General features: G+C 37.5%; 1 protein-coding gene across 2 annotated transcripts in view; it reads right to left on the bottom strand.

The window, feature by feature from the left end:
- Nucleotides 1–26,026, bottom strand: part of TTC29 (tetratricopeptide repeat domain 29) — a 262,482-nt gene that overhangs the window by 137,906 nt on the left and 98,550 nt on the right. For both annotated transcript variants that reach the window (XM_050789925.1, XM_050789926.1), the window contains one exon: nucleotides 5,268–5,359. In XM_050789925.1, the coding sequence (XP_050645882.1) occupies nucleotides 5,268–5,359 (92 nt within the window). The remainder of the gene's footprint in view (nucleotides 1–5,267; nucleotides 5,360–26,026) is intronic.

The raw sequence follows: 26,026 nt of genomic DNA, 5'->3' as shown, positions 1-26,026 counted from the left end.
TTGGCCTGCTGAGGATTGTTAAATCAAGATACGTGCAAACAAAGAAACAAGCAAGAAAACTAAGTTTAGAGTATGAGAAACACAAAATAGTATAAAAAAAACTATTGCTGGGTAATTCAAGTCATTTTTCTTCCAGAGGAGCAACAGATCTCCAAAACATACAAAATTATCTAGAATTTGCTCTAATGAATAATGCTAGAGAAAAAAAGTCTTATTATTGTAAGTCATTTGCTTTACTCAATGAATGTAGAGATCTACAGTCAGCAAAGCTGTTAATGCAACATCTGAAATATTAACATTATATGCTGGTTAAAGGTTTTCCAAATTTAAAAGTTAGCAACAGATTCAGAAGCCATTCTTTTTATGGAAGGGGAAAACACGGAATATTTTCTTACAGAAAAGCTACAGCTTATTTGTATAAGTTAAAGGACAAGGTTAAAATGTTAGATAAATATTAATTCCAGTTTTCTATATGCAGTGCACAGGTGCAACTTGAACAGCATATTATATGGTATAATCATTAAATTCATTCAACCAGACCTTAGAGAGTTAAAAACATATATTCGGAGGAACAGGACTCCTCGGTCCAAAGAATGAGAATGAAACAGTGCAGACTATTTGTGTATCAAGGTGATTCCAGTTTCCAACTGGGAAAACAGGACCGTTAACACCCACGTCCCTTGACAACTGTCCAATTATGTATATCACACTTGGCCTACTGTTTGCAGTAGAAGTAATCAATAAAGGATGTGGTTGAGTGAACATAGATTTTGGTTGAACCAATGCATGAAAACTTAATCATTTACTCAGAGAGAAGAAATCAAATAGAGCAGAGATGAAACAGCCACTAAGGGGTTTGTTGATTGTGCCACCAAGTTTGTGGGCCACAGATGAAAGTAATAAGGCAAATGGGATCAGTGACAGGAGAAAATGCAAAAAGCTATTCTTAATTTCATGAATTAATAGATATGTTTTGATGTATTTTTTTGGTCATTTTTAGGAAATTTCACATCAAAGCCCGGATGTTCCATTTTAAAGAATATATGAAAATTACTAGGGCGTGTCATTTCTCTCAAGCAAGAAAAAATTAATTTTCAGCTATAACAGAAAGGTAATTTTCACACTTGAAACTTTGTGCTGATTGATTTAAAGATCTCCATTGTGGAAAGTTTTCTAGGAAATAATTTAACTCGAGTTTGCAAGAAAATTTACAATTGGTATGGAATAAACCCAGAGATGGGTTAGTTGTGACCAATATGTATTAAACATATTTTTGTGAAATTTTTCTCTGTATTTTTTTTAATAATCTGAGTATTTTGGAAAGTTGTGACACTTCTGTAAATGAACTACTTCAGTAAATGAGGCAAAAAAAGAAATGCCATGAGGAAAATATAGGGATTTTCCCTCTCTGTATTTACTCAAACTGTCTGTCTGTATAATAATAATATTTACTTGTAATTTCTCAACTCACTTTCTCTTTGTTTTATGGACCATAATTCTAGCTTTTATTGTAGTTTCACAAGGCAATTTTTAGTATTTTAGAACATCAACTCTTTTCTTCACTATTATTCCAAGCGGGGGAAGAACAGTATTACAAATGCTTATTTTCTGCTATGTTGCTTAAAGTCTTATGCAATTAATATTATTCAGATCATTGGCAAAAATAACAAAACTTGTTCACTTAACACCTTCCCCAATAACTCTAACACCAAGTCTGTATCTATTAATAATATCACTAGACAGGCAACTCTGTATTACCAAATCCTCAGTCTTGAGGGATTGTGGTGTGTTTTTCAATTGAGGGCTTAGTATAAATTCTTATAACCATTTTAGAAGCTTCCAGCCTTAGATCTTATTCACCGTTCATGCACGCTCAGTTGATGGCCTTAGACACACACTTATCCTAGACATGGCTATCCTCTTCCATTTCCTTTAAAGATATAAAATATGTTTATAGAGATAGGGCTACCATTAGTGAAACTTGTGCAATTGCATAGGTTAGGAAAAAGAGATTTAGAGGTGATGCTAAGCTTCATATGCAATTTGATTTATTTCTCAGCTGCCACCACCATAATTTCCTCTATTTGGGCTGTAGTCTGTTTCTTGCATGTTGCTACTAACCTGAGAAGGACAATTTAGGGCTATGAAAGGGCTGGTACATGTGTGTGTTTGTGTTTATGTGTGTGGGTATGTGCATGTGTGTTTGTGTGCACATGCATGTTTACTGAAGGATATCAAGTCTTTCAAGCAAAATGTTCTAAAAATGATCACAGAATTTACATCAAAGCATTTATTCAATGAGTGGACTTGATTTAATAATGCTTTACGCTATTCAGGATGCTGTTGTCTATCTTATAGAATTTTAGGTTTGGAAACATCTGCCTGTTAGTAGATCACCCTTTTGAATTATTTTGCACAGATGTTGAAATAATATGTGGAGGCTTGCACTCCCTGAGTGCTCCTCTGTAACCAACAACGATGCTGCAAAATCACAGATTTGGATTGGAAAGCTGGTTGTGGCCTTGGGATACTTTTTCACTACGACCTCAGAATATGCATCCTCTGCACTGTCTTGTGCATTGTATAACATTATAAAATTAAGAATCCATGTCTACCATGAAATCACTGGTGGCTTTATTGTACTTTAGTAGATGGGAATTCTTTTTTTAATTAATTTTTTTTTTTTTTTAAATAGAGATAGGTTCTCACTATGTGGCCCAGGCTGGTCTCGAACTTCTGCACTTAAGTGATCCTCACACTTTGGCCTCCCAAAGTGCTGGGATTACAAGTGTGAGCCATTGTGCCTGGCCAGGAATTCTTACAAAAAGAATTAGTTTACTTGGCATAAAAGTAAAATGGGGGACAAATCTTCTTGCTCCTTTAAATGTTTGCCCTCAGGCACATTGGCAGGCTGCTGAGAGTGTTGGAACAGAATGGTCCCCAGTCCTACCCAAAACACATTCAGCTTCATGATACATCAAATATAGCTCTGTCCCGTCCCACTCCCAAGCTCCAAATAATACTTAAATAGGCAAATTAAGACATCAGATTGCCTGTTAGTGCCAAAATTCACCAGATAATTGTTCAGCTCTTCACTTAGCTTTGACTGTATCGACCAGGAATTCAAATCCTGGGATGGAGGCTAAAATATTCCAGATAAGAAACAAAGCTAAGAGGTGAGAATTATTTGAAGACAGGCTTATGTCTCTGGAAGTTTCAAAAATAATTATAAAGACCATCAGTAACCAAAGGGACATTTCAATATTTGTCCTGTGACATAGTAAGTGCTTAGTAGATGTTTATAAATAAATTTTTCCCTTGAAGTTTTATCTCTTTATTAATTAATTAATTTATTTTTGAGATGAGGTCTTGCTATGTTGCCCAGGTTGGACTCAAACTCCTGGGCTCCATAGATCTTCCCGTCTCAGCCTCCCAAATAATTGGGATTACAGGACCCCACCACCACACTCAGCTTATCTCTCTAGTTATGCTGGAACACAATGGAAATGTCATTTTGTAAAAATTATTTTATAAACATGTTAGGGGATATATTTATATGCTCCTACAAAGCAAAGCAAAGAATGCAGTCCTTTTCTGCTGATTTTTGGGCAGTGATAACAGCAGAGTCAAGTAAGTTCATAATCAAATGTACAATCAGCAGAGCTGGTTTGTTCCAAATAGACATAAATTGAATTCTTATCAGTCTCTTCTTTGTATTCAACCATCTGCATCTTCTGGGTTGTTGTTTGGAAGTAAAAGTTTTAAAAAATAGCTGAGTTGGTCTTCCATGGACTAGTTACCAATCTTTATTTAGAAGGATCACAACATTCACAGGCTGCTTGCCTTACCCATGACTGGCTCTGTCTTTCTTGGGTAAACACCCATACTCTCCTTTTCCTTTTTTTTTTCTTTCTTTCTTTTTTTCTTTTTCTTTTCTTTTCTTTTCTTTTTTTTTTTTTGAGACAGAGTTTCACTCTTGATGCCCTGGCTGGAGTGCAATCTCGGCTCACTGCAACCGCCACCTCCCAGGTTCAAGTGATTCTCCTGCCTCAGCCTCCCAAGTAGCTGGGATTACAGGAGCCCACCTCCATGGCCAACTAATCTTTTTTTTTTTTTTCTTTGGTATTTTTTAGTAGAGGGGGGGTTTCACCGTGTTGGCCAGGCTGATCTCAAACTCCTTACCTCAGGTGATCTGCTCACCTCGGCCTCCCAAAGTGCTGGGATTACAAGCATGAGCCAACGTGCCTGGCCTCTCCTTCTAAATATGTCTGTGTTCCTAAACCATTTATCCAGTGATTACTACATTTTATTTATTTTGTAGGATATCTTTAATTTCATTGGTACTGATATTTTAAACTATGATTATTATATTAGTAATGGTACTTATATAATGATTCCAATTTTACTTCACTAGGTACTTTTTAATGTTTCAAATGTCTTTCAAATAACAGTTTTACTTTTAAAACACCTCCCTGTATGTGTTTACAACTGATATAAATGGAAAGAAATTAGAACTTAACACAATCTATATCTGTTACTATAGTTACTGCTACCAACATTACTATTATTAAAAAGCTGTATCTTGGATATAAGATAACATAGTAAAAACCAAGGCCTTAACCGATAACTTCTCTTATTGTTATTATTTCTTAAGTCATAATGCTACTCTATAACAATCAAATGGAGTAAACAATGATTGCAAGACAATGACTGAAGGATGAATGATATGCCTTCCATGGAAAAATAGGTATCAGAAGTTGTTCAGGTATCTAACATTTTCTGTTTTAAATGAAATATTGGAAATATTGGTTTTAACTCCAGTTGTTTATCCAGATGTGCTCAAAGGAGAGATGTCTTAACGGAAAAGCGTGACTGAAGCATAAATGGAAACTTTCCTCAAAGAAGAGATCTGGAAAGGTTACGGTGAGCCACAGCCACTGAAGCGTACTACATATTTCTGTGCTCTCTGCTTTCTTAACTTGTGAGATGTGACCTGATTTTTTTCTCTTTTATTCAAGGTCATCACTAAACTTACAGAAAACCAAAAAGAAAATACAACGAAGGAGGCACAGACAAAGAAGAGTTTAGATGCGTATTTTAAAATACCAAAATGGTTTAAAGTAACTTACGATGAAAGGGTCACTTAAGAAGGGCACTGCTTAAAATTTAAGCAGGCGGTAATGGAAAGCGACAGACCTCAAACAATTTAAGCCTTTCACAGTTGAGTGAATTCACAGTGACAGCAAGACGAGGATGTGCTAACTTACCTCTGCAGGACCTTGGCTATGGCTTCATAGGCTCTCCCCAGGCTGAGATCATCATCCAGTTCTGTGGAGATTTTACAGTAAGTGTCAAGGACCTATCAGGAAGAGAAATACATATTGAACATATAGCACAGCCAGATACACTGATGTTTCATTTCATAAGAGAAAAACTTAAAATTAATACTTGTTTTTAATGTCTATAAAAAATTTTATTGATTAAAAATTCATGTTGGTTTGGTTTATTTTTTATCTGTAGTATAACTTGTTTTGTGGCAATCTCTTTAAGCCATGACAGTGAGGCCTTACTTTTGGATAAAATAATTCTTTTCTTGCACAATTCCCCAAATCTTCCAATTTATATAACTTAGGCATGAATAAATAATTGAATGGTTTTTACATTATTTTAAAATATGGGACTATTATCTAAGGTAATATAAGGCAGATTATAATATTCTACTATGATAGCTTAAATATCACTTTTCTTTCTATAAATAGCTATTTGAAAAACATGAATTTAGGTACCAGGCAATTTCTAAATCTATCATTTTATTAGATGCATAGCTCACAGTTTGTGCATGTATACAGTTTACACTAAAAATATTTCTTACAAATGTATTTCATTACCAACAATCTCTTCAATAATCAAAAGATTACAGCTGCCACAGCCAAACATGTGATCTCAATTTAATTTAACACTGACATCATCTGTATGGTATAATTTTCCCTTTTCCTTTTTTCCCTCTTTCAATGGCCGGAAGGAGAAAAATACGTAAAATAGAATCCCCGTTCTTCCTTTTTCCTTCATTATTACATGACCCAACCTATTACACACATGAGGACACAGGAAATCTCCAAAGACCTCTATGGAAATCCTTTTTGCACATTTTCTAAGAAAGAATTAGCAAAAGTCATATGACGGCATTTGGAAGACAGAGTCAGTGTGAGGGACGACATAAAAACACCTTGTCTGTTACTGCCTGAATCAGGCAGCCTAGAAGGTTTAAGTCTGAGAGGCAGGGTTGATATTTTGTTTGCTTTCTTAGTGTCAATATTTGGGAAATAATTTCAATGAGGCTATTGTGACACTTCATAAAATTTGAGTTTCATGTGGTTTGCAAGTGACTGCTTGACATAATGCTGTTGTTAAAACTTATGGCTATATATTGACCCAGGGTTTTAATTCCTGCTAAAACCACAAAGTTCAAAATTTGGGGATTTTTTTTGTACTTTAAAAATGTATCTATTTTTAATAAATAATAACATATCTATCACCTCACCAAGTTACCATTTGTTAATGTGGTAAGAATGTTAACAATGTATTCTTTTAGCAATTTTGAAATATACATTATTATGACCTTTGATTTTCATTTTCAAGTCTCCTAATAACCCTGTGTAAACCTGAGAATATTCTTTTCACCCTGTCTTACACAACAAGTAGCACTTAGATCTAATCTGATATGAATTGACGTAGACCTTTCTGAGTTAAAGGGCAGTGCCTCTGAATTTTGTGAATTTATAAGAGATCTTTTGGAATCCAAATATCAAAATATTTAGGAAGAGACTTTCTGGTGTCTTTTTAAGGTACATATAATTTATATGACATTCTAGAAGTTTAAAGTAAAGATCGAATATAATTATATTTTCTGCCAAAATAGTTCATTTGTTTTTTTCAGCAAATACCGTTATTGTGTCTCAGGCACTATGTTAGACCACAGGATCTTAAGTAGATGAGAATATGCCTGTAACCCTCAAGGCATTTACAGTTCAGTGCTCCAGACTTTGGACTGATACAACTATGTGAATTAACAATGACTGAAGACAGGTTTTTCCAGGGCTAAAGTTGTGCTTATACTGCACCACTCTCTCATGGCCCTGATCTCCATGGGCTCTGAAGCACGTGGCAACAATCAGAGGTGCCCAATTTTATCTGTGAGGTGTGACTCTTCAACCCATGGATAGAAGGGTAGGTTCCCAAGAAAATACAGGTAGATACTTCAGTGTTGATGGCTCCTATCCCACACCACTGTGCAATAATTCCTGGGAGCAGAGGGGCAAAAAACAGCTTTGGCCTTGTACTTGATTCCATAGTAGCTTCCCCATGGAGACAGATGTGGCCTGCTGAAATGAAAACTAACCTTAGAATAAGAATAAGAATACTTGGATTCATGTGCTAGCCTTCCATACCCAACACATTTGGGCCAGGAAGTCTCTTTAAGTTTAATTTCCTCATAGTAAAAAAGAAAGTCTACCTCTGAGAATGGTTGTGGCACTGTGAGATAATATAAAGTGCTATGTAGATATTAGGACAAGAATTCTTTGGGAACCTGTTAATTAGCCACCAGTGAACAGCTCCGGGTAGGAGTGTCCCTCCTCAAAGTAAAGACAACTGATCTTTTTTGTGGGTTGAGAGAGTGGAGAGAGTGTGGGTATTTCCTTAAACAATTTACAGAAAAACAGGAAACATATGGGCAGTAGGACAAGTATAGTTCATTATTGACCAAGTAGGGAAAATGTCAATCACATGAAATTCACATGAGGGTCTTGCAAAGGAACTGCTCTAAATCAAAGACACACCCTCTGCTCCTCAGGAACATGAGCTGCAGTGGGAGAGAGGAGTGCATACAGGTGGAGTCATAAAAAGATTACTAGACAAAACACAGTGGATTGGCAAATTGTGTAGTTCAAACTAAAAAGCAATAAAATGAGTGGAAAAATAATATGATACTACAAATTCTGTAGAAGATACAGATGTTTTAATTTACAAGAAAAATTCAACCCTATTAAAAAGTGGGCAAAGAAGGTGAACAGACACTTGAAAAGATGACATGCATGTGGCCAAAAAGCATACAGATAAAAGGTCAGTATCAGTGATAATTAGAGAAATGCAAATCAGAACCACAATGAGATACCATCTATCATCAGTCAGGATAGCTATTATCAAAGTCAAAAACAACATATGCTGGTGAAGGTTGTGGAGAAAAGAGAATGCTTATACACTGTTGGTGGGAATGTAAATTAGTTCAACCATAGTGGAAAACAGTGTGGCCATTCCTCAAAGGGCTAAAAACAGAACTACCATTCAACCCAGCAATCCCATTACTGGGTATATACCCAGAGGAATATAAATCATTCTACCATAAAGACACATGCGTGCAAATGTTCATTGCAGCACCATTCACAATAGCCAAGACATGGAATCAACCTAAATGCACATCAGTGCACACTGGATAAAGAAAATGTGGTACATATACACCATAGAATACTATGCAGCCATAAGAAAGAATGAGATCATGTCCCTTGCAGCAACATGGATGCAGCTTGAGGCCATTATCCTTAGTAAACTAACACAGAAACAGGAAACCAAATACTGCATGTTCTCACTTATAAGTGGGAGCTAAATGATGAGAACTCATGGACACAAAGAGGGGAACAACAGACACTGGGGACCTGCTTGAGAATGGATGGTGGGAGGAGGAGGAAGACCAGAAAAGATAACTGTTGGGTACTAGGCTTAGTACCTGGGTGATGAAATAATCTGTACAATAAACCCCTGTGACACAAGTCTACCTATATAACAATCCTGCACAGGTACCGCTGAACTTAAAATAAAAGTTTTTTAAAAAGATACAGATGTTTTATATGGCTTTATAGCAGGCAACTTTATCTGCTTAAAGCAGGTAAGGTATAATCTACAAATTAATAAATACTGATCAACTTGAATCACTAGACAAAGAGTGGAACGATTTTTACAAAGAATACTTCAAGTATTATAAGAAAATACAGTGTGGCAATCTGAGGGGTGCACTGCACTTGATTGACTATCCCTGTGGCAGACAGTATGTTGGAAACAGAGCCAGGATCGGGATGGTTAAAATCTAGCATTGCAAATCAGAGATAGGTAAAAATAAAGGATCCCCAGGTACAAATATTTTGATGAATTGAAAATATATACAATATAAAAATATAAATGAATTTATCTATCTTTAAAGTTCAAGGGAACTAACTTAACCTTTGTCAAAAGACAGAGGAGAACATTAATTTAGCGTGCTACTGTGTAAGTTTCAATGGACACCAAATGACATGATACCAAAGTTACCAAAGTTGGCAAAGCCAGTTTATACACCTCATAAGAATTGAGTGCTACATGGCCACTCTATCCAATTGCTCCAATAATTTCAGTGAGTAATGAAAATGAAGCTTTGAAAACAATTTCTATGACTTCAAAGAAAACAGACTATCTTCTTACCAAAATGAAATAGATGTACTTGGTAAAAACATTTTCAAATAAAATTCAAAGTTCTTAAAATAAAATAATTGCTATTGGTCACCTAAAAACAAAACTAGTAGAATACTCACCAGGAAAAAATGAGAGTGTACAAAAGAACAATGCTGGGGATATGCTACAGATTCTTTGAAGAAGTGTTGTTGTAAAATGAAATTTAAGGATTGTTAATTTATTTTTACTGCAATAGTCTAAGGGAATATCGAATTTAAGTCAAACATTGTCAACTGTCAAAAAAAAGTAGAATATCTATCTGTCTTAGAGAAAGTAGAAAAATATCCTTGCCCTCTCAGAAGATAGGAATTTAAAATTTATAAGAATAAATTTTGTGCCTGAGCTTTGGCACCTTTATGGAGACACATAGAAGACATTATTACGTCTAATAATTTCGAGCACCCAGTTGTCTTTTTTCCTTTCTATGCTTAGGACTACCAGTTAGGAGAGTACCTTGGACAGACAAAAATGAACTACAGCTGATTCTTGAATGACACAGGTTTGAACTGCATGAGTCTATGTAATATGACTTTTTTTCAAGCAAATGTAGATTAAAAAATACAGGATTTGAAGGATTGGGAACCTGCCTGTGGGAACAACTGTATTTGGTATTCATCCTCCTTTCTGACTTCCTCTGTTTTCCTATTTCTCACCCCACTGCAATTCCTCTCTTATATAGCTTTATTTTAGAAACCATTAAAACATAAAATTCCACCAATCTTGGCCCAAATGTTTGCTTTAACAACTGAAACTTTAAACAATTATGAGAACTATCACTTCAGGCCTACTTTTTCCAAATTCGATGAAACTGTCTCCCACCCCTCTGCCCAGCCAGCCTTTATAGAAAAACACTGTTCCAGTTAATTTGTTTTTAAAAAGTTTAAAGACCTAGGGCGCACCCAAGATGGCCGAATAGGAACAGCTCCAGCCTCCAGCTCTCAGTGTGAGCGACATAGAATACCAGTGATTTTTGCTTTTTCAACTGAGGTACCGAGTTCATCTCACTGGGTCGTGTGGTGTCGGACAGCTGACACTGGTCTGCGGATGCAGCCCGACCAGCGAGAGCTGAAGCAGGGTGAGGCATCGCCTCACCTGGGAAGCGCAAGGGGGAAGGGAATTCCTTTTCCTAGCCAAAGGAAATTGAGACACACAACACATGGAAAATTGGGTAACTCCCACCGTAATACTGCACTTTACCAAGGGTCTTAGCAAACGGCACACCAGGAGATTATAGCCCACACCTGGCCCAGAGGGTCCCATGCCCATGGAGCTTCCCTCATTGCTAACACAGTAGTCTGAGATCTAACTGCAAGGCAGGCGGCAGCGAGGTTGCCCGCCATTGCTGAGGCTTAAGTAGGTAAACAAAGCCGCCTGGAAGCTTGAATTGGGTGGAGCCGACCACAGCTCAAGGAGGCCGGCCTGCCTCTGTAGACTCCTCCTCTGGGGACAGGGCATAGCTAAACAGAAAGCAGCAGAAACCTCAGCAAAGGTAAATGCCCCTGACTGACAGCTTTGAAGAGAGCAGTGGGTCTCCCAGCACGGAGGTTGAGATCTGAGAAGGAACAGACTGCCTGCTCAAGTGGGTCCCTGACCCCTGAGTAGCCTAACTGGGAGAAATCCCCCACTAGGTGCAGACCGACACCTCACACCTCACATGGTGGGGTATACCCCTGAGAGGAACCTTCCAGAGCGAGAATCAGACAGCAACACTCACTGTTCAGCAATATTCTATCTTCTGCAGCCTCCGCTGCTGATACCCAGGCAAACAGGGTCTGGAGTGGACCTCAAGCAAACTCCAACAGACCTACAGCTGAGGGTCCTGATTGTTAGAAGGAAAACTAACAAACAGAAAGGACACCCACACCAAAACCCCATCAGTACGTCACCATCATCAAAGACCAAAGGCAGATAAAACCACAAAGATGGGGAAAAAGCAGTGCAGAAAAACTGGAAATTCAAAAAATCAGAGTGCACCTCCCCCTCCAAAGGAACGCAGCTCATTGCCAACAATGGAACAAAGCTGGACGGAGAATGACTTTGACAAGTCGAGAGAAGGTTTCAGTCAATTGAACTTCTCAGAGCTAAAGGAGGAACTACGTAACCAGTGCAAAGAAACTAAAAACCTTGAAAAAAGATTTGATGAATGGCTAACTAGAATAACCAATGTAGAGAAGTCCTTAAAAGAACTGATAGAGATGAAAACCATAACACGAGAACTACGTGACAATTGCACAAGCTTCAGTAACTGACTCGATCAACTGGAAGAGAGTATAAGTGATTGAAGATCAAATGAATGAAATGAAGCGAGAAGAGAAGTGTAGAGAAAAAAGAGTAAATAGAAATGAACAAAGCCTCCAAGAAATATGGGATTATGTGAAAAGACCAAATCTACATCTGACTGGAGTGCCTGAAAGTGACGGGGAAAATGGAACCAAGCTGGAAAACACTCTGCAGAATATCATCCAGGAGAACTTCCCCAACCTAGTAGGGCAGGCCAACATTCAAATTCAGGAAATACAGAGAATGCCACAAAGATACTCCTCAAGAAGAACAACTCCAAGACACATAATTGTCAGATTCGCCAAAGTTGAAATGAAGGAAAAAATGTTAAGGGCAGCCAGAGAGAAAGGTCGGGTTACCCACAAAGGGAAGCCCATCAGACTAACAGCAGATCTCTCGGCAGAAACTCTACAAGCCAGAAGAGAGTGGGGGCCAATATTCAACATTCTTACAGAAAAGAATTTTCAACCCAGAATTTTATATCCAGCCAAACTAAGTTTCATAAGTGAAGGAGAAATAAAAGCCTTTACAGACAAGCAAATGCTGAGAGATTTTGTCACCACCAGGCCTGTCCTACAAGAGGTCATGAAGGAACCACTAAACATGGAAAGGAACAACTGGTACCAGCCATTGCAAAAACATGTCAAAATGTAAAGTCCATTGATGCTAGGAAGAAACTGCATCAACCAATGAGCAAAATAACCAGCTAATATCATAATGACAGGATCAAGTTCACACATAACAATATTAACCTTAAATGTAAATGAACTAAATGGTCCAATTAAAAGACACAGAATGGCAAATTGGATAAAGAGTCAAGATCCATCAGTGTGCTGTATTCAGGAGACCCATCTCACATGCAGACACACACATAGGCTCAAAATAAAGGGATGAAGGAACGTCTACCAAGAAATGGAGAAAAAAAAAACAGGGGTTGCAATACTAGTCTCTGATAAAACAGACTTTAAACCATCAAAGATCAAAAGAGACAAAGAAGGCCATTACATAATGGTAAAGGGATCAATTCATCAGGAAGAGATACTATCCTAAATATATATGCACCCAATACAGAAGCACCCAGATTCATAAAGCAAGTCCTTAGAGACTTACAAAGAGACTTAGACTCCCATACAATAATAATGGGAGACTTTAACACCCCACTGTCAACATTAGACAGATCAACGAGACAGAAAATTAACAAGGATATCCAGGAATTAAACTCAGCTCTGCACCAAGCGAACCTAATAGACATCTACAGAACTCCTCACCCCAAATCAACAGAATATACATTCTTCTCAGCACCACATCGCACTTATTCCAAAATTGACCACATAGTTGGAAGTAAAGCACTCCTCAGCAAATGTACAAGAACAGAAATTATAACAAACTGTCTCTCAGACCACAGTGCAATCAAACTAGAACTCAGGACTAAGAAACTCAATCGAAACTGCTCAACTACATGGAAACTGAACAACCTGCTCCTGAAGCTACTGGGTAAATAACGAAATGAAGGCAGAAAAAAAGATGTTCTTTGAAACAGTGAGAACAAAGATATAACATATGGGAATCTCTGGCACACATTTAAAGCAGTGTGTAGAGGGAAATTTATAGCACTAAATGCCCACAAGAGAAAGCAGGAAAGATCTAAAATTGACACCCTAACATCACAATTAAAAGAACTAGAGAAGCAAGAGCAAATTCAAAAGCTAGCAGAAGGCAAGAAATAAGTAAGTTCAGGGCAGAACTGAAGGAGATAGGGACACAAAACTCCCTCCAAAACATCAATGAATCCAGGAGCTGGTTTTTTGAAAAGATCAGCAAAATTGATAGACTGCTAGCAAGACTAATAAAGAAGAAAAGAGAGAAGAATCAAATAGACACAATAAAAAATGATAACGGGGATATCACCACCGACCCCACAGAAATACAAACTACCATCAGAGAATACTATAAACACTTCTATGCAAATAAACTAGAAAACCTAGAAGAAATGGATAATTTCCTGGACACTTACACTCTCCCAAGACTAAACCAGGAAGAAGTTGAATCCCTGAATAGACCAATAGCAGGCTCTGAAATTGAGGCAATAATTAATAGCCTACCAATCAAAAAAAGTCCAGGACCAGATGGATTCACAGCCAAATTCTACCAGAGCTACAAGCAGGAGTTGGTACCATTCCTTCTGAAATTATTCCAATCAATAGAAAAAGAGGGAATCCTCCCTAACTCATTTTATGAGGTCAACATCATCTTGATACCAAGCCTGGCAGAGATACAACAAAAAAAGAGAATTTTAGACCAATATCCCTGATGAACATCGATGCAAAAATCCTCAATAAAATACTGGCAAACCGAATCCAGCAGCACATCAAAGAGCTTATCCACCATGATCAAGTGGGCTTCATCCCTGGGATGCAAGGCTGCTTCAACATATGCAAATCAATAAACGTAATCCAGCATATAAACAGAACCAAAGACAAAAACCACATGATTATCTCAATAGATGCAGAAAAGGCCTTTGACAAAATTCAACAGACTTTCATGCTAAAAACTCTCAATAAATTCGGTATTGATGGAATGTATCTCAAAATAATAAGAGCTATTTATGACAAACCCACAGCCAATATCATACTGAATAGAAAAAAAACTGGAAGCATTCCCTTTGAAAACTGGCACAAGACAGGGATGCCCTCTCTCACCACTCCTATTCAACGTAGTGTTGGAAGTTCTGGCTAGGGCAATCAGGCAAGAGAAAGAAATCAAGGGTATTCAGTTAGGAAAAGAGGAAGTCAAATTGTCCCTCTTTGCAGATGACATGATTGCATATTTAGAAAAAACCATTGTCTCAGCCCAAAATCTCCTTAAGCTGATAAGCAACTTCAACAACGTCTCAGGATACAAAATCAATGTGCAAAAATCACAAGCATTCTTATACACCAGTAACTGACAAACAGACAGCCAAACCATGAATGAATTCCCATTCACAATAGCTTCAAAGAGAATAAAATACCTAGGAATCCAACTTACAAGGGATGTAAAGGACCTCTTCAAGGAGAACTACAAACCACTGCTCAGTGAAATCAAAGAGGACACAAACAAATGGAAAAACATACCATGCTCATGGATAGGAAGAATCAATATTGTGAAAATGGCCATACTGCCCAAGTGCCATCCCAAGGCAATTTATAGCTAATAATAAATTGACCCAAGGCAATTTATAGCTTCCATGTCATTCCCATTAAGCTACCAATGACCTTCTTCACAGAATTTGTGAAAACTACTTTAAAGTTCATGTGGAACCAAAAAAGAGTCTGTATTGCCAAGACAATCCTAAGCCAAAAGAACAAAGCTGGAGGCATCATGACCTGACTTCAAACTATACTACAAGGCTACAGTAACCAAAACAGCATGGTACTGGTACCAAAACAGAGATATAGACCAATGGAACAGAACAGAGCCCTCAGAAATAATACCACACATCTACAACCATCTGATCTTGGACAAACCTGAGAAAAACAAGAAATGGGGAAAGGATTCGCTATTCAATAAATGGTGCTGGGAAAACTGGCTGGCCATAAGTAGAAAGCTGAAACTGGATCCTTCCTTACACCTTATACAAAAATTAATTCAAGATGGATTAGAGACTTAAATGTTAGACCTAAAACCATAAAAACCTTAGAAGAAAACCTAGGCAATACCATTCAGGACATACGCATGGGCAAGGACTTCACGTCTAAAACACCAAAAGCAATGGCAACAAAAGCCAAAATTGACAAATGGGATGTAATTAAACTAAAGAGCTTCTGCACAGCAAAATAAATGACCATCAGAGTGAACAGGCAACCTACAGAATGGGAGAAAATTTTTGCAATCTACTCATCTGATAAAGGGCTAACCAGAACATACAAAGAACTCAAACAAATTTACAAGAAAAAAACAAACAACCCCATCAAAGGATATGAACAGACATGAACAGATGTGAACAGATATGAACAGATATGAACAAAGGGCAAAGGATATGAACAGACACTTATCAAAAGAAGACATTTATGCAGCCAACAGACACACGAAAAAATGCTCATCATCACTGGCCATCAGAGAAATGCAAATCAAAACCACAATGAGATACCATCTCACACCAGTTACAATGGCAATCATTAAAAAGTCAGGAAACAACAGGTGTTGGAGAGGATGTGGAGAAATAGGAGCATTTTTACACTGTTGGTGGGACTGTAAACTAGTTAAACCATTGTGGAAGACAGTGTGGTGATTCCTCAAGGATCTAGAACTAGAAATACCATTTGACCCAGCTATCCCATTACTGGGTGTATACCCAAAGGATTATAAATCATGCTGCTATAAAGACACATGCACACGTATGTTTATTGCAGCACTATACACAATAGCAAAGACTTGGAATCAACCCAAATGTCCATCAGTGACAGACTGGATTAAGAAAATGTGGCACATATACATCATGTAATACTAGGCAGCCATAAAAAAGGATGAGTTTGTGTCCTTTGTAGGGACATGGATGCAGCTGGAAACCATCATTCTCAGCAAACTATCACAAGAACAGAAAACCAAATACTGCATGTTCTCACTCATAGGTGGGAATTGAACAATGAGATCACTTGGACACACGAAGGGGAACATCACACACTGGGTCCTATTGTGGAGAGGGGGGAGGGGTAGCATTAGGAGATACACCTAATGTAAATGAGGAGTTAATGGGTGCTGCACACCAACATGGTACATGTATACATATGTAACAAACCTGCACGTTTACACATGTACCCTAGAACTTAAAATATAAAAAAATATAAAGTTTAAAGACCATTGTAGAGTCACATAGAGTTGTAGGAAATAATACAGAGTGATCCACATACCCTTCGCTCCGTTTTTCCCAGTGATGACTTTTTTCACAATTATAATACAATATCACAATCAGGGAATTGACACTGATATGTACCCACTGACCTTATAAGTACTGTGTGCTAACCAAATAAGTGCTAGTGTTTGACAGTGCAGTAGAGAAATTATAGATAATAATGATATATTTCAAAATAGCTAGGAAATTGTAGTTAATAATCATTTATTATATACTTAAAAATAGCTAATAAATTTGTAATGTTCCCAACAGAAAGAAAGGATAAATGTTTGAGGTGATCTATATCTCAATTACCTTGATTTGAGCATTGTACATTTTATACAGGTATCAAAATATCACAGGTAACCCCCAAATATGTATAGCTATTATATATCAATAAAAAAATTTAAATTTCACCGGCCTTATTCAGATTTCACTAGTTTTACATGAACTCGTGTGTGTGTGTATAAGTTTTATGCTATTTTGTCACATGAATATATTCATGTAGCCACCACTGCAATCAAGATACAGAAAAATTCCATCGTACAATGATGCCTCATGATATGCTTTCCTAGAAATTCATTTTTGTGCTCCTTAAAGAAGAAAAAAGAAAATGATAAAGGAAAATCTCTCTTTTTTTTTCTCTTTTCCTTAGGTAAAAGTTCTTCCTTGGGAAAAATTCTGCAATAATTTGGCATCTCTTCTGTACCCCTTTGGTCATCTCCTTTAACTTGAGCACTTGTATTTCCCTGGCAATTTCCTCAGCTAAGTGAGAGAAAAAAAGGAGTTGACTAAATTTATTCATACTTATACTTAGGTGTGAATGACTCAAACATCATTAATTCTAGCAGAGGAAGTTGCAGGTTTAAAAAGAAAATGTTTGTTAGCCCCACATCATTTCTTCTAAACTACATTTTATGCAGTTTAAGAAAGTGCAGTAAGATAATTCAGACAGTGTGTGGCAGGAAAATTTGGGGGCAAAGGTTATAAAATAAAAAGCCAGCTGCCTTGGCTTGAAATCTAACCTTGGATATGATCTCTTAATCTTTTAAGTGGGTACTGGTTTTTAACGTTTTTTTTTTCTTTGTCTGCCGTACCTTTGTGTTGTCTAGAAGCTCCACAGCTTTTTCTCAATGTCCCTTATCACAGAAGTGTGGAAGAGATGAAAAAAGGAAGAGGGAAATGCGCAGAAGCAGATATGATCCCTGTTAAGGGAATTGCAGCTATTTCCATTCCACCTTGTTATCACTTTCTTCATAATGCCCAACCTTCAGAACCAATGTATTATGCAAAGAACTCTTCCAGTACATTCCACTAGATGTGGCTGCTAGATTTAAAATTATATTTCTGCTCTTAAAGACCTTACTATGTAAGGAAATAAGACTTACAGACATTGAAATTATATAGTGCTGTAAGTCTGTATAAAGGGCTGAAAATTTAGTCTAAAAACATTAATCCATTACACAAATACTGAGTGTCTTATATGGGCAAAGCCTTGTTCTAGGTGCTATGGATACAGCAGCCAATAATACAAAATCCCTGGCCCATTGCAGCCTACATTGTATTTGGGCAATGGGAAAACTACTTGTAATGAAATAAATAAATAAATAAATAAATAAATTTCAGATAGTTGTAAGAACTATGAAGGAATACAACAAGGAGAAGCTTCATATGAGAACTCTATAATAACTCTATCTTCATATAAGAACCCTATCTGCATTTTAAAGGAATAACAGAATTGGGGACACTGGAGCAAAAGTCTGGAAATGAGAATAAATGGTACAATGAGAAAGAAGAGAAAGCTTTGCTAGGATACATAGCTGCAGCAATGTCCAATAGAAAGTGTGTTTTAAAATGCATTCACAGAATGTTTGTCTAGTAATGTGGACTAAGTTATTGAAGTTTCAACTGATATATTAAGGTACAAATTTTCAAATGGCAATTTATCTTTTTTATTTCAAAGAAAGAATTTGTTGTAGAGAAGGTAAGGCAGGTCATTCATTTTCATTCCTTTATTCTACATACACATAACAATAGTCTTCTGCAGGACTTTAAAAACATTCATAGTTTTTGTCTTTCTACTTTCTGAGCCCTTCAACATGTTTGGTTAAATTTGCCGCATTCAAGATGGTGCAAGTGGCTGCCTTGTTTTCCGTTATTCCAAATTTTCAAGATTTTATTCAGCATTGTTCCTGTGCCTAGGGAAAGGAGAGGAAGTACTTTTCTTTCTCCCTCTGGCACAGCACTATGCATGTACAGCTCAAACTGCTATGACCAGATCACACAGGTCAGTGACATGAAATTTAAATGGGCCTCTGCTCTCTGGCTGGTGACCTTAACTATCACTGTTTCTGTGTGAAAGAAACAAGCAAAAAAACACCATAGAAGCCATCATATGAAACAAGTTCTAAAATGTAGCCTATTTGAGATGGGAGCTTTGCAATTTTGCAAAAATTTCAATGAACACAAATCTTTTTATTTTACTTCTTAATTTTTTTCCTCTGTACCTATTCCTTTCTCTGCTTGCCACCCTTCCCATTGTTCTTTCTTCCTGAGTTAACTCAATGTTTGAAGCAGTAAGGATTCCTACTCTGAAGACATAGACCAGGTCTTGGAGGAGCCTTGTGAGGCAATGAAATCTTCCTCTGGGTGTTCAAATTTTCTCCAAACATCATAGGTTTTTGAGTCTGGCAGGTGTTCTACTGAGCTGACTGACAGGTGCCAGGTGACTTAATCCCTCTGGGCCTGTTTCCTCAGGTGCAAAATGGAAATGAATAAAGTCTATCTTGAAGGAGTGTTACAAGGTTTCAATAAGATGAACTATGTAAAAGTACTGCCTAAGGATTTGAACAAAACAATTGCTTAATTTGCCTTAGTGCTTATCTACCCTAGTTGTTCTCAAATGGGGGTTATTTTGCCCTTGCCAGATGGCATTTGGCAATGTCTGCAGATGTTTTAGGTTGCTATAATTATTGGGGGGTAGGGGTGCTACTAGCATCTAATGAGTCAAGGCCAAGGATGCTGCTAAACATCCTACAATGCACACCATAGCCTTCCCCATAACAAATAATTATGCAGCTCAGAATGTGAATAGTGTCACCGTTGAGAAACCCTCAGCTGGCCTTCACTTGAACAATTTTCATGATAGGAAATTATTTCCTAGTGAGGCTAGCCATTCAATCACTGGAGAGTTACCTGAGAAAAACATTGGTTCAGCTCAGGCAAAATCTGTAACTCTCACCTGCTGGCCAAGGTTGTGCTTTGTGAGACAGTAAAATAAGCCCATTCTTCTTGTGACAGTCCTCCCAGTACTGAAAGGTGGCTGTTTTCCCTCCCCAAACCCCACAGACTTATAGAAAGTCATGCAGGACACTCTGAAATAAATGAGAATGAAACCCCTACAGGTTAGCCATATTTCGACATTTTGTTTCCAGTTTTGTCTACAAGTCCAAGAGAACTAGAAGAGTTTAAATAAACCTAACTAGATCAAAAATTGTCTACAAAACCATAAAGAACATCAGACAGATTTCTCTGTTAACAAGAAGTTATGAGTCCTTTGCCCAGGGTACATTTTTTACCCGTTTCTTCCTTCCCCACCATAAAAAGTCAGCATAGCTAATATTGTGTCATACCTCCCCTACCCAAAATCCAAACTGTGTCATTTTCTAACAAAAGTTTAGCACTGTTCTCCATACAATGCATTCCTTTGAGGAAAAAAGGCAAAGATACAGATTTATACTTATGTAATGAGAAATACAGAAATAAAAAGTCAAGTTTGCCATCTTGAGCTTGAAATCATTGTCAAATCTTATTGGAAATACATTTATTCTGATTTCTGGCAATCTAACCCCCTTTAGCCATTTCACAGTTGGTGAGCAGAGAGGATGTTTCTGCCTCATTTACAGTGTCTGAACATGATTCAGACAATCAACTGCAACATTAGTCAAAGGAATCAGTGGCTAATGATTTCTGACAAGCACTGCAGTAACAGGCTGAGGACCAGACTGGGCAGCCACAGCATTCAGGGCTGTTTTAGAGGAGCCAGCAAATAGGCACTGGTGGAAGATAATACACATGAAGGCAAACAACAGTGGCCCCACATCACTTAAAGGCTCTTACATACTTTATGAAAAGACATAGTATCTGACATGCAATAAAAACACCAATTTTTTTCTACAAATATGTTATCTTGAATGGACACTGAGGACAATCAGGGATGTAGCTTTGTAAACCATAACACACAAAAGTGGTTACATCTTTTGCATTCTGCTGAAATTACACTCTTAAATCGGGAATAGTCTGGCCTTATAATTATTAATATTGATCATTTGAGTATGTACTCTTTCTCCCTGAAATCCATTATTCATCATTCAGAGTATCTCCCATACACTGACGGCTTACATTGCCCAGCACCTGAAGTGGAGGCTGTATGGTCAAGGGCAGGAAAGGCTGAGTATTGCAAGACATGAGTACTAATTTATCTTCTGCCATGAGCTCATTGTGTGACTATGGGCAAGTCACTTAGTTACCTCATGCTCCAGTTTACAAGTCTACTAGATGATGGAGATGAATCAGATGGTCTCAAATTCTCCCTTCCAAAAGTATGATTTGGATTTTGGAACTCTACATTGATATATTTAATAGTCAAACATATGTCCTAATTGTTTTCACTAATTTATCTTTGGCTTCACAATTCCTGATCAATTTGCTTTGTCTCTTTAAACTTTCTTTTTAAGAAGCAAAGGGATGAATCATTGCATTTGATTGAAATTTTATTTTCATACTCTCTCCTCATTTGATAAGTCCTGCAGAGTTTCAGGGAACTGCTTTTTTAAAATGTCCCTACATTGGAATAAATGACAGAAAGGAAAGCTCAATTAACAATACTGTTTGGTTAATGTTAAACAGCAATTAAATGTAATGATCAGTACTGTACAAAAATAGCAAATTTTTGTTTTACAGTCAGAAGTTTTTAAGAATTTGATGAAAATCAAGATTAGCCTTAAATGTAATAGCCTGATTAAGAATACCCAATTATCTTTCACATGCTGAGTTTACATTGCATTTTCAAAAGCTGTAAAACATAAATACATCAGAAAATTTCCAAGAATCTTTTTTCACCTAAAACTCTCTCTTTAAACATCCAACATCCAGATGACTCTGAAACCTCAAAATAATGAGACAAAATTTCATATGCAGTTAGAAATAAAAGTTTTCCTCAACAGTAAATTGGAACATATGGCTCAAAACTGCCATTTCCTAAATTGGTCATTATAGTTTTGTATTACCTTAACAAGATACATATTGATGAATAATTTTTATTCTAACTCTTAATTGTTACTGTACTATAAATCAAAAAGTATAGAATATTTATCCTGTACAGCCCAATCACAGTGTGAGTTATATTTACAGTCTCTTGAAAGAAAATTTCCCAGCCCTTAACCTTCTTTTTTTGTTTGTTTGTTTATTTTTATTTTTTTATTTTTTTTATTTTAGTTTTGCCATGTTGCCTAGGCTGGTCTTGAACTCCTGGGCTCTTGCAATCCACCTGCCTTGGCCTCTCAAAGTGCTGGGATAACAGGCATGAGCTACTGTGCCCAGCCCCCAGCCCTTAACCTTTTGCTAAGGAAATCCATTGGAGATCTCGGGTTACATTTTGCTAGGAAGCCTTGAACAAGGAGTAGCCAATTCATTGGCAGTCTGGCAATCTCTGAGGCAGCCTGATAGAAAAATTCTGTGCAATGTAAGATTAAAGCGATTAGTTTAGTGTCATCAAGTCCTCTTAGGGAGTTCAGAGCAGCTGAGTTGTTAGTAATGGCAGAGGTGGGAGGGCGCTCAGACATAATGGAACAGCAAGAGACCAACTGACTCATGTCAGCAGAGTGAATCAATGGACTGCTGCTGCTCTGGAGGGGGAAATAAAAAAACTCAGCCCCTTGTCTTCCAGGGGTCTTCCAGTTCCCAAAAATCTTTTGGTCTGTGTGCTTCTCCTGGGAATTCGTAGGATTAGGATTTCTCTCCTTGCCACAGCAATCTTCACAATCAACTCTCATACTTGAGGTAATCTGAATGAATCTCTTTCTTGAACCTCAAGAATAAAACAGAGAAGCACTGAAAGATAAAACAGCTGCCTTAGAGCTAAGGCTGTAAATAGATAAAGGCCTTTTCCTTCCATGTGTATCAGTGAGACACAATACAGGTTGATTCTTTCAGCCTGTGTCTACTGGCAAGAGAAATAGGCCAGTAGACACAGGTTACACACAATGATTAGTGACATCCTTGTCAGAAAAGATATGAGAGAAAGTAAGTTGCTTGTGTGTTTTTTTTACTAATAAATTCTCACACTTCACTTGGTTATGTTTCTATGAGGATTCAAAGTGAGTGGGACAAATAATTTCATTATACCTATGATAACATTACCAATAATATCAGTTCTCAGTTATTTATGGAAACTAAAGATGGTGGTGGCAAACTGAATCAAATAAAGTGCCAGTCAAATCTAATTTGACCAAACAGGTGTTGTCACTTGCTTTGCCAAAGCAGAAATGTCAATATTTACAACTAGACTTACAATGTGCAGGACTCTAGGAATCTCATCCGAGCAGTATAGACCTTTCACTAAGGAATGGGCCCAGCTCTGTCTCCCTCCAGGCCCTTGTTAATTGCAGGCCCCACTGCCTGCATTGTTCTTTCTCATTTTACTCCTACTCTTCCAGTACTTGTACACTCTCTCTCTCTCTCTCTCTGTCTCTCTCTCTCTCTCATACCACTTCTTTGTGCTATTCCAGCACTTACCACATTGTGAAACGTATCTACTTATTATCTGTCTCCCTCTAGTTAGACTGTAAGCACCCCGAGGACAGGATCCATATCTGTTTTGCTCTCCATTGTGCCCCTAGCTCCTAGTCTTATGTTAACATTGAATATTGTTGAATGACTATTGTAGAGCCCTTGGGAGGTACTATTAGTACCTGTAGAAACATTAACATGGCTATAACAAACTGTTGTATGTATTGACTTTTGCATTCTACTTCATTCAATAAAAGGGAAAAAAACATGACACTTTATACCTATGGTAAATGAAAAGTGTATGAAAAATTTCAGTTAACAGTCAGTCCTGGAGAGATAAAGTATCAGCAAACAATCTTCATAGAAGAAGACTTAAATGAAATTTCAGGCTGACACAAGAACCCCCTATCTAAAGGTGTGTTTGGTTTGTTTGATCATATTCTCAAACAAATAAAAGTTTCTCCCATTACGAGTCCAAGGAGTCATTATGCTAAATGTGGACAGATGGATCCTAGTATTTGGAATGATTCTTCTTATCTGTGGAGGAAATATAAAACATTTTTTCTTCCATTTACTCTAGAATAATAAGAGACAAATACAGTTTCTATCCTGATAAGTACCAAAATGAGGCAGACAGGTAAGCTGTGAAAAGTCACTAGCATGGTGACAAGTCTCTCAACTTCTCCCCACTGGCCACTTAACCTTCTTCCTCTTGGCCACCTTTAACAAAATGGTTTCTGGCTCTGCCGAAAAGGATCAGGGAGTGTTTCACATTGGTGGGTGACTATCTAGAAGTTTTTAATGAACACTAATCCTACGAAAATTTCTATATTTCCACATGAACTGATTACCATGAGGAAATCTCTCTCCCCGCTGGCAGCAAAGCCATCATCTATTCATCATACCTCTTGCTGGATTTCTTTCTCATTTAAGGCAGGATTCAATAAAATTTCATTGTAGTTTCCCTTTCTCAGAAATCCACGAAAGCCTTGAAAAACATGTTGACCATATTCTGTCTGTTCAATTTGATATCCTTTCCACCTCAGGCCATTATTCTGGTAAACTCGGTAAACCCTAATTTAGATCCACGATGTAATGCTTCCATATCAGGCTGTGTGAACACATTCCTTTAAAATAAAACATGGTAGAAAAGTCTTCCACTGAATGCTTTCACACAGAAGAAGCTTCGTCTATTACCCTTTCACAGTGATAGAAGAGACAAGAAAACGATTTATGAGTCATTTCCATTCTGACAGAAGCGACAATGACTGGAAATGCGATGCCTGCCAAGAGCTTTTATCAAGTAGGTTATAACAACTAGTAATAAGTGTAAATAATAAATGTCTGGGATCTTAGGGGAAGCAGTGGCAATAGGAAATGATTTTTGGTACTTCTGATGGGGTTCTGCTACTCTTGGAATTCCCTGGCTTCCCAGTAGAGTTTTGGCCTGACAATAAACAACAGTTTAGTACTTTATCTAATCCCAGCCAGGAGGTGAGTTCAACAGCAAGCTTTTGCAGATGTTCACATTCAATAATCTATCCATAATTGATGAAACAGGGAGGTCAGATGTAATGGCTGCTACTATTCCAGCAACAAATAAATGGTTATTGACAAAACAAGCCAGTGTGGCGCAGAGTGCTGAGCAGTGACAGGTAGGAGCCGGCACTGAGGCAGAGGCACGGAGGACTGTGCGGCTCTTCATCTTGAGAATTCCTCAGTGAGCCATGTGCGGAAGGGCCACACTGACACAGAAGCAGATGGAGGTGACTTGTCAGGGAGAAGGGAGGCTGCTGAAGTACAAAAAAAGATGAAGACATGCCGAGGTGGAGAAAATGCTGAGTGAGCCACGGACAAGGCTGGGGACCAGGGTAAGTACAAATGCATCAGAAGTTCAGAAGTGCCTTTGAATGCTCGCACTGTGATCCAGATGTCTGAGTTGCATTTATCACGCAGCGTGTCTTCACTCACAGATCTGCTGTCAAACTGTGTAGCCTGGACAACTCCAACACCAAAGTGGATGCATGGGATGCATTGGTGCCCAAATCCTCCCACTGAGGGACTTTCACAGGTATTGCACTTAACAGCGTGGACTGTGGATACCTTTTCCTCCCCCTATGCATTTTTTAAAAAGTCCATGAAAATCACTTGTACAACTTTAACAATATTTTCAGATAACCGAAACATACAAAATTGTAAAGCTACAAAGTTTCTCAACACTGGAACTAACCTGAAATAGATGTTGCTTAGAATCAAATGTACTGGAAAGAAATGTGAGCAGAAGGCAAAGTTTTCTTTAATAACAGAAAACAAACATTGTACTTTCTTCACCTCAACCTATGCAAGGAGTATAATAAAGCATTAATCGAGTATACTTTTATTGACTGAATAAAATTCAAGATCTACATCCACAAATAAGCAGCTGAAATCCTACTTCCATTCCAATGCTAAGAAATAATGTTTTTTACACAGTTTACTGTGTAATATTATAAGATGAAGAATGGTAGGATAAAATGGTAGTTATTGCTATAGGTAGTCATAAAGAGG

This window comes from Macaca thibetana, chromosome 5 (assembly GCF_024542745.1).
Source record: "Macaca thibetana thibetana isolate TM-01 chromosome 5, ASM2454274v1, whole genome shotgun sequence".
NCBI lineage: Eukaryota > Metazoa > Chordata > Mammalia > Primates > Cercopithecidae > Macaca > Macaca thibetana.
This window is presented reverse-complemented; position numbering and strand designations above follow the sequence as displayed.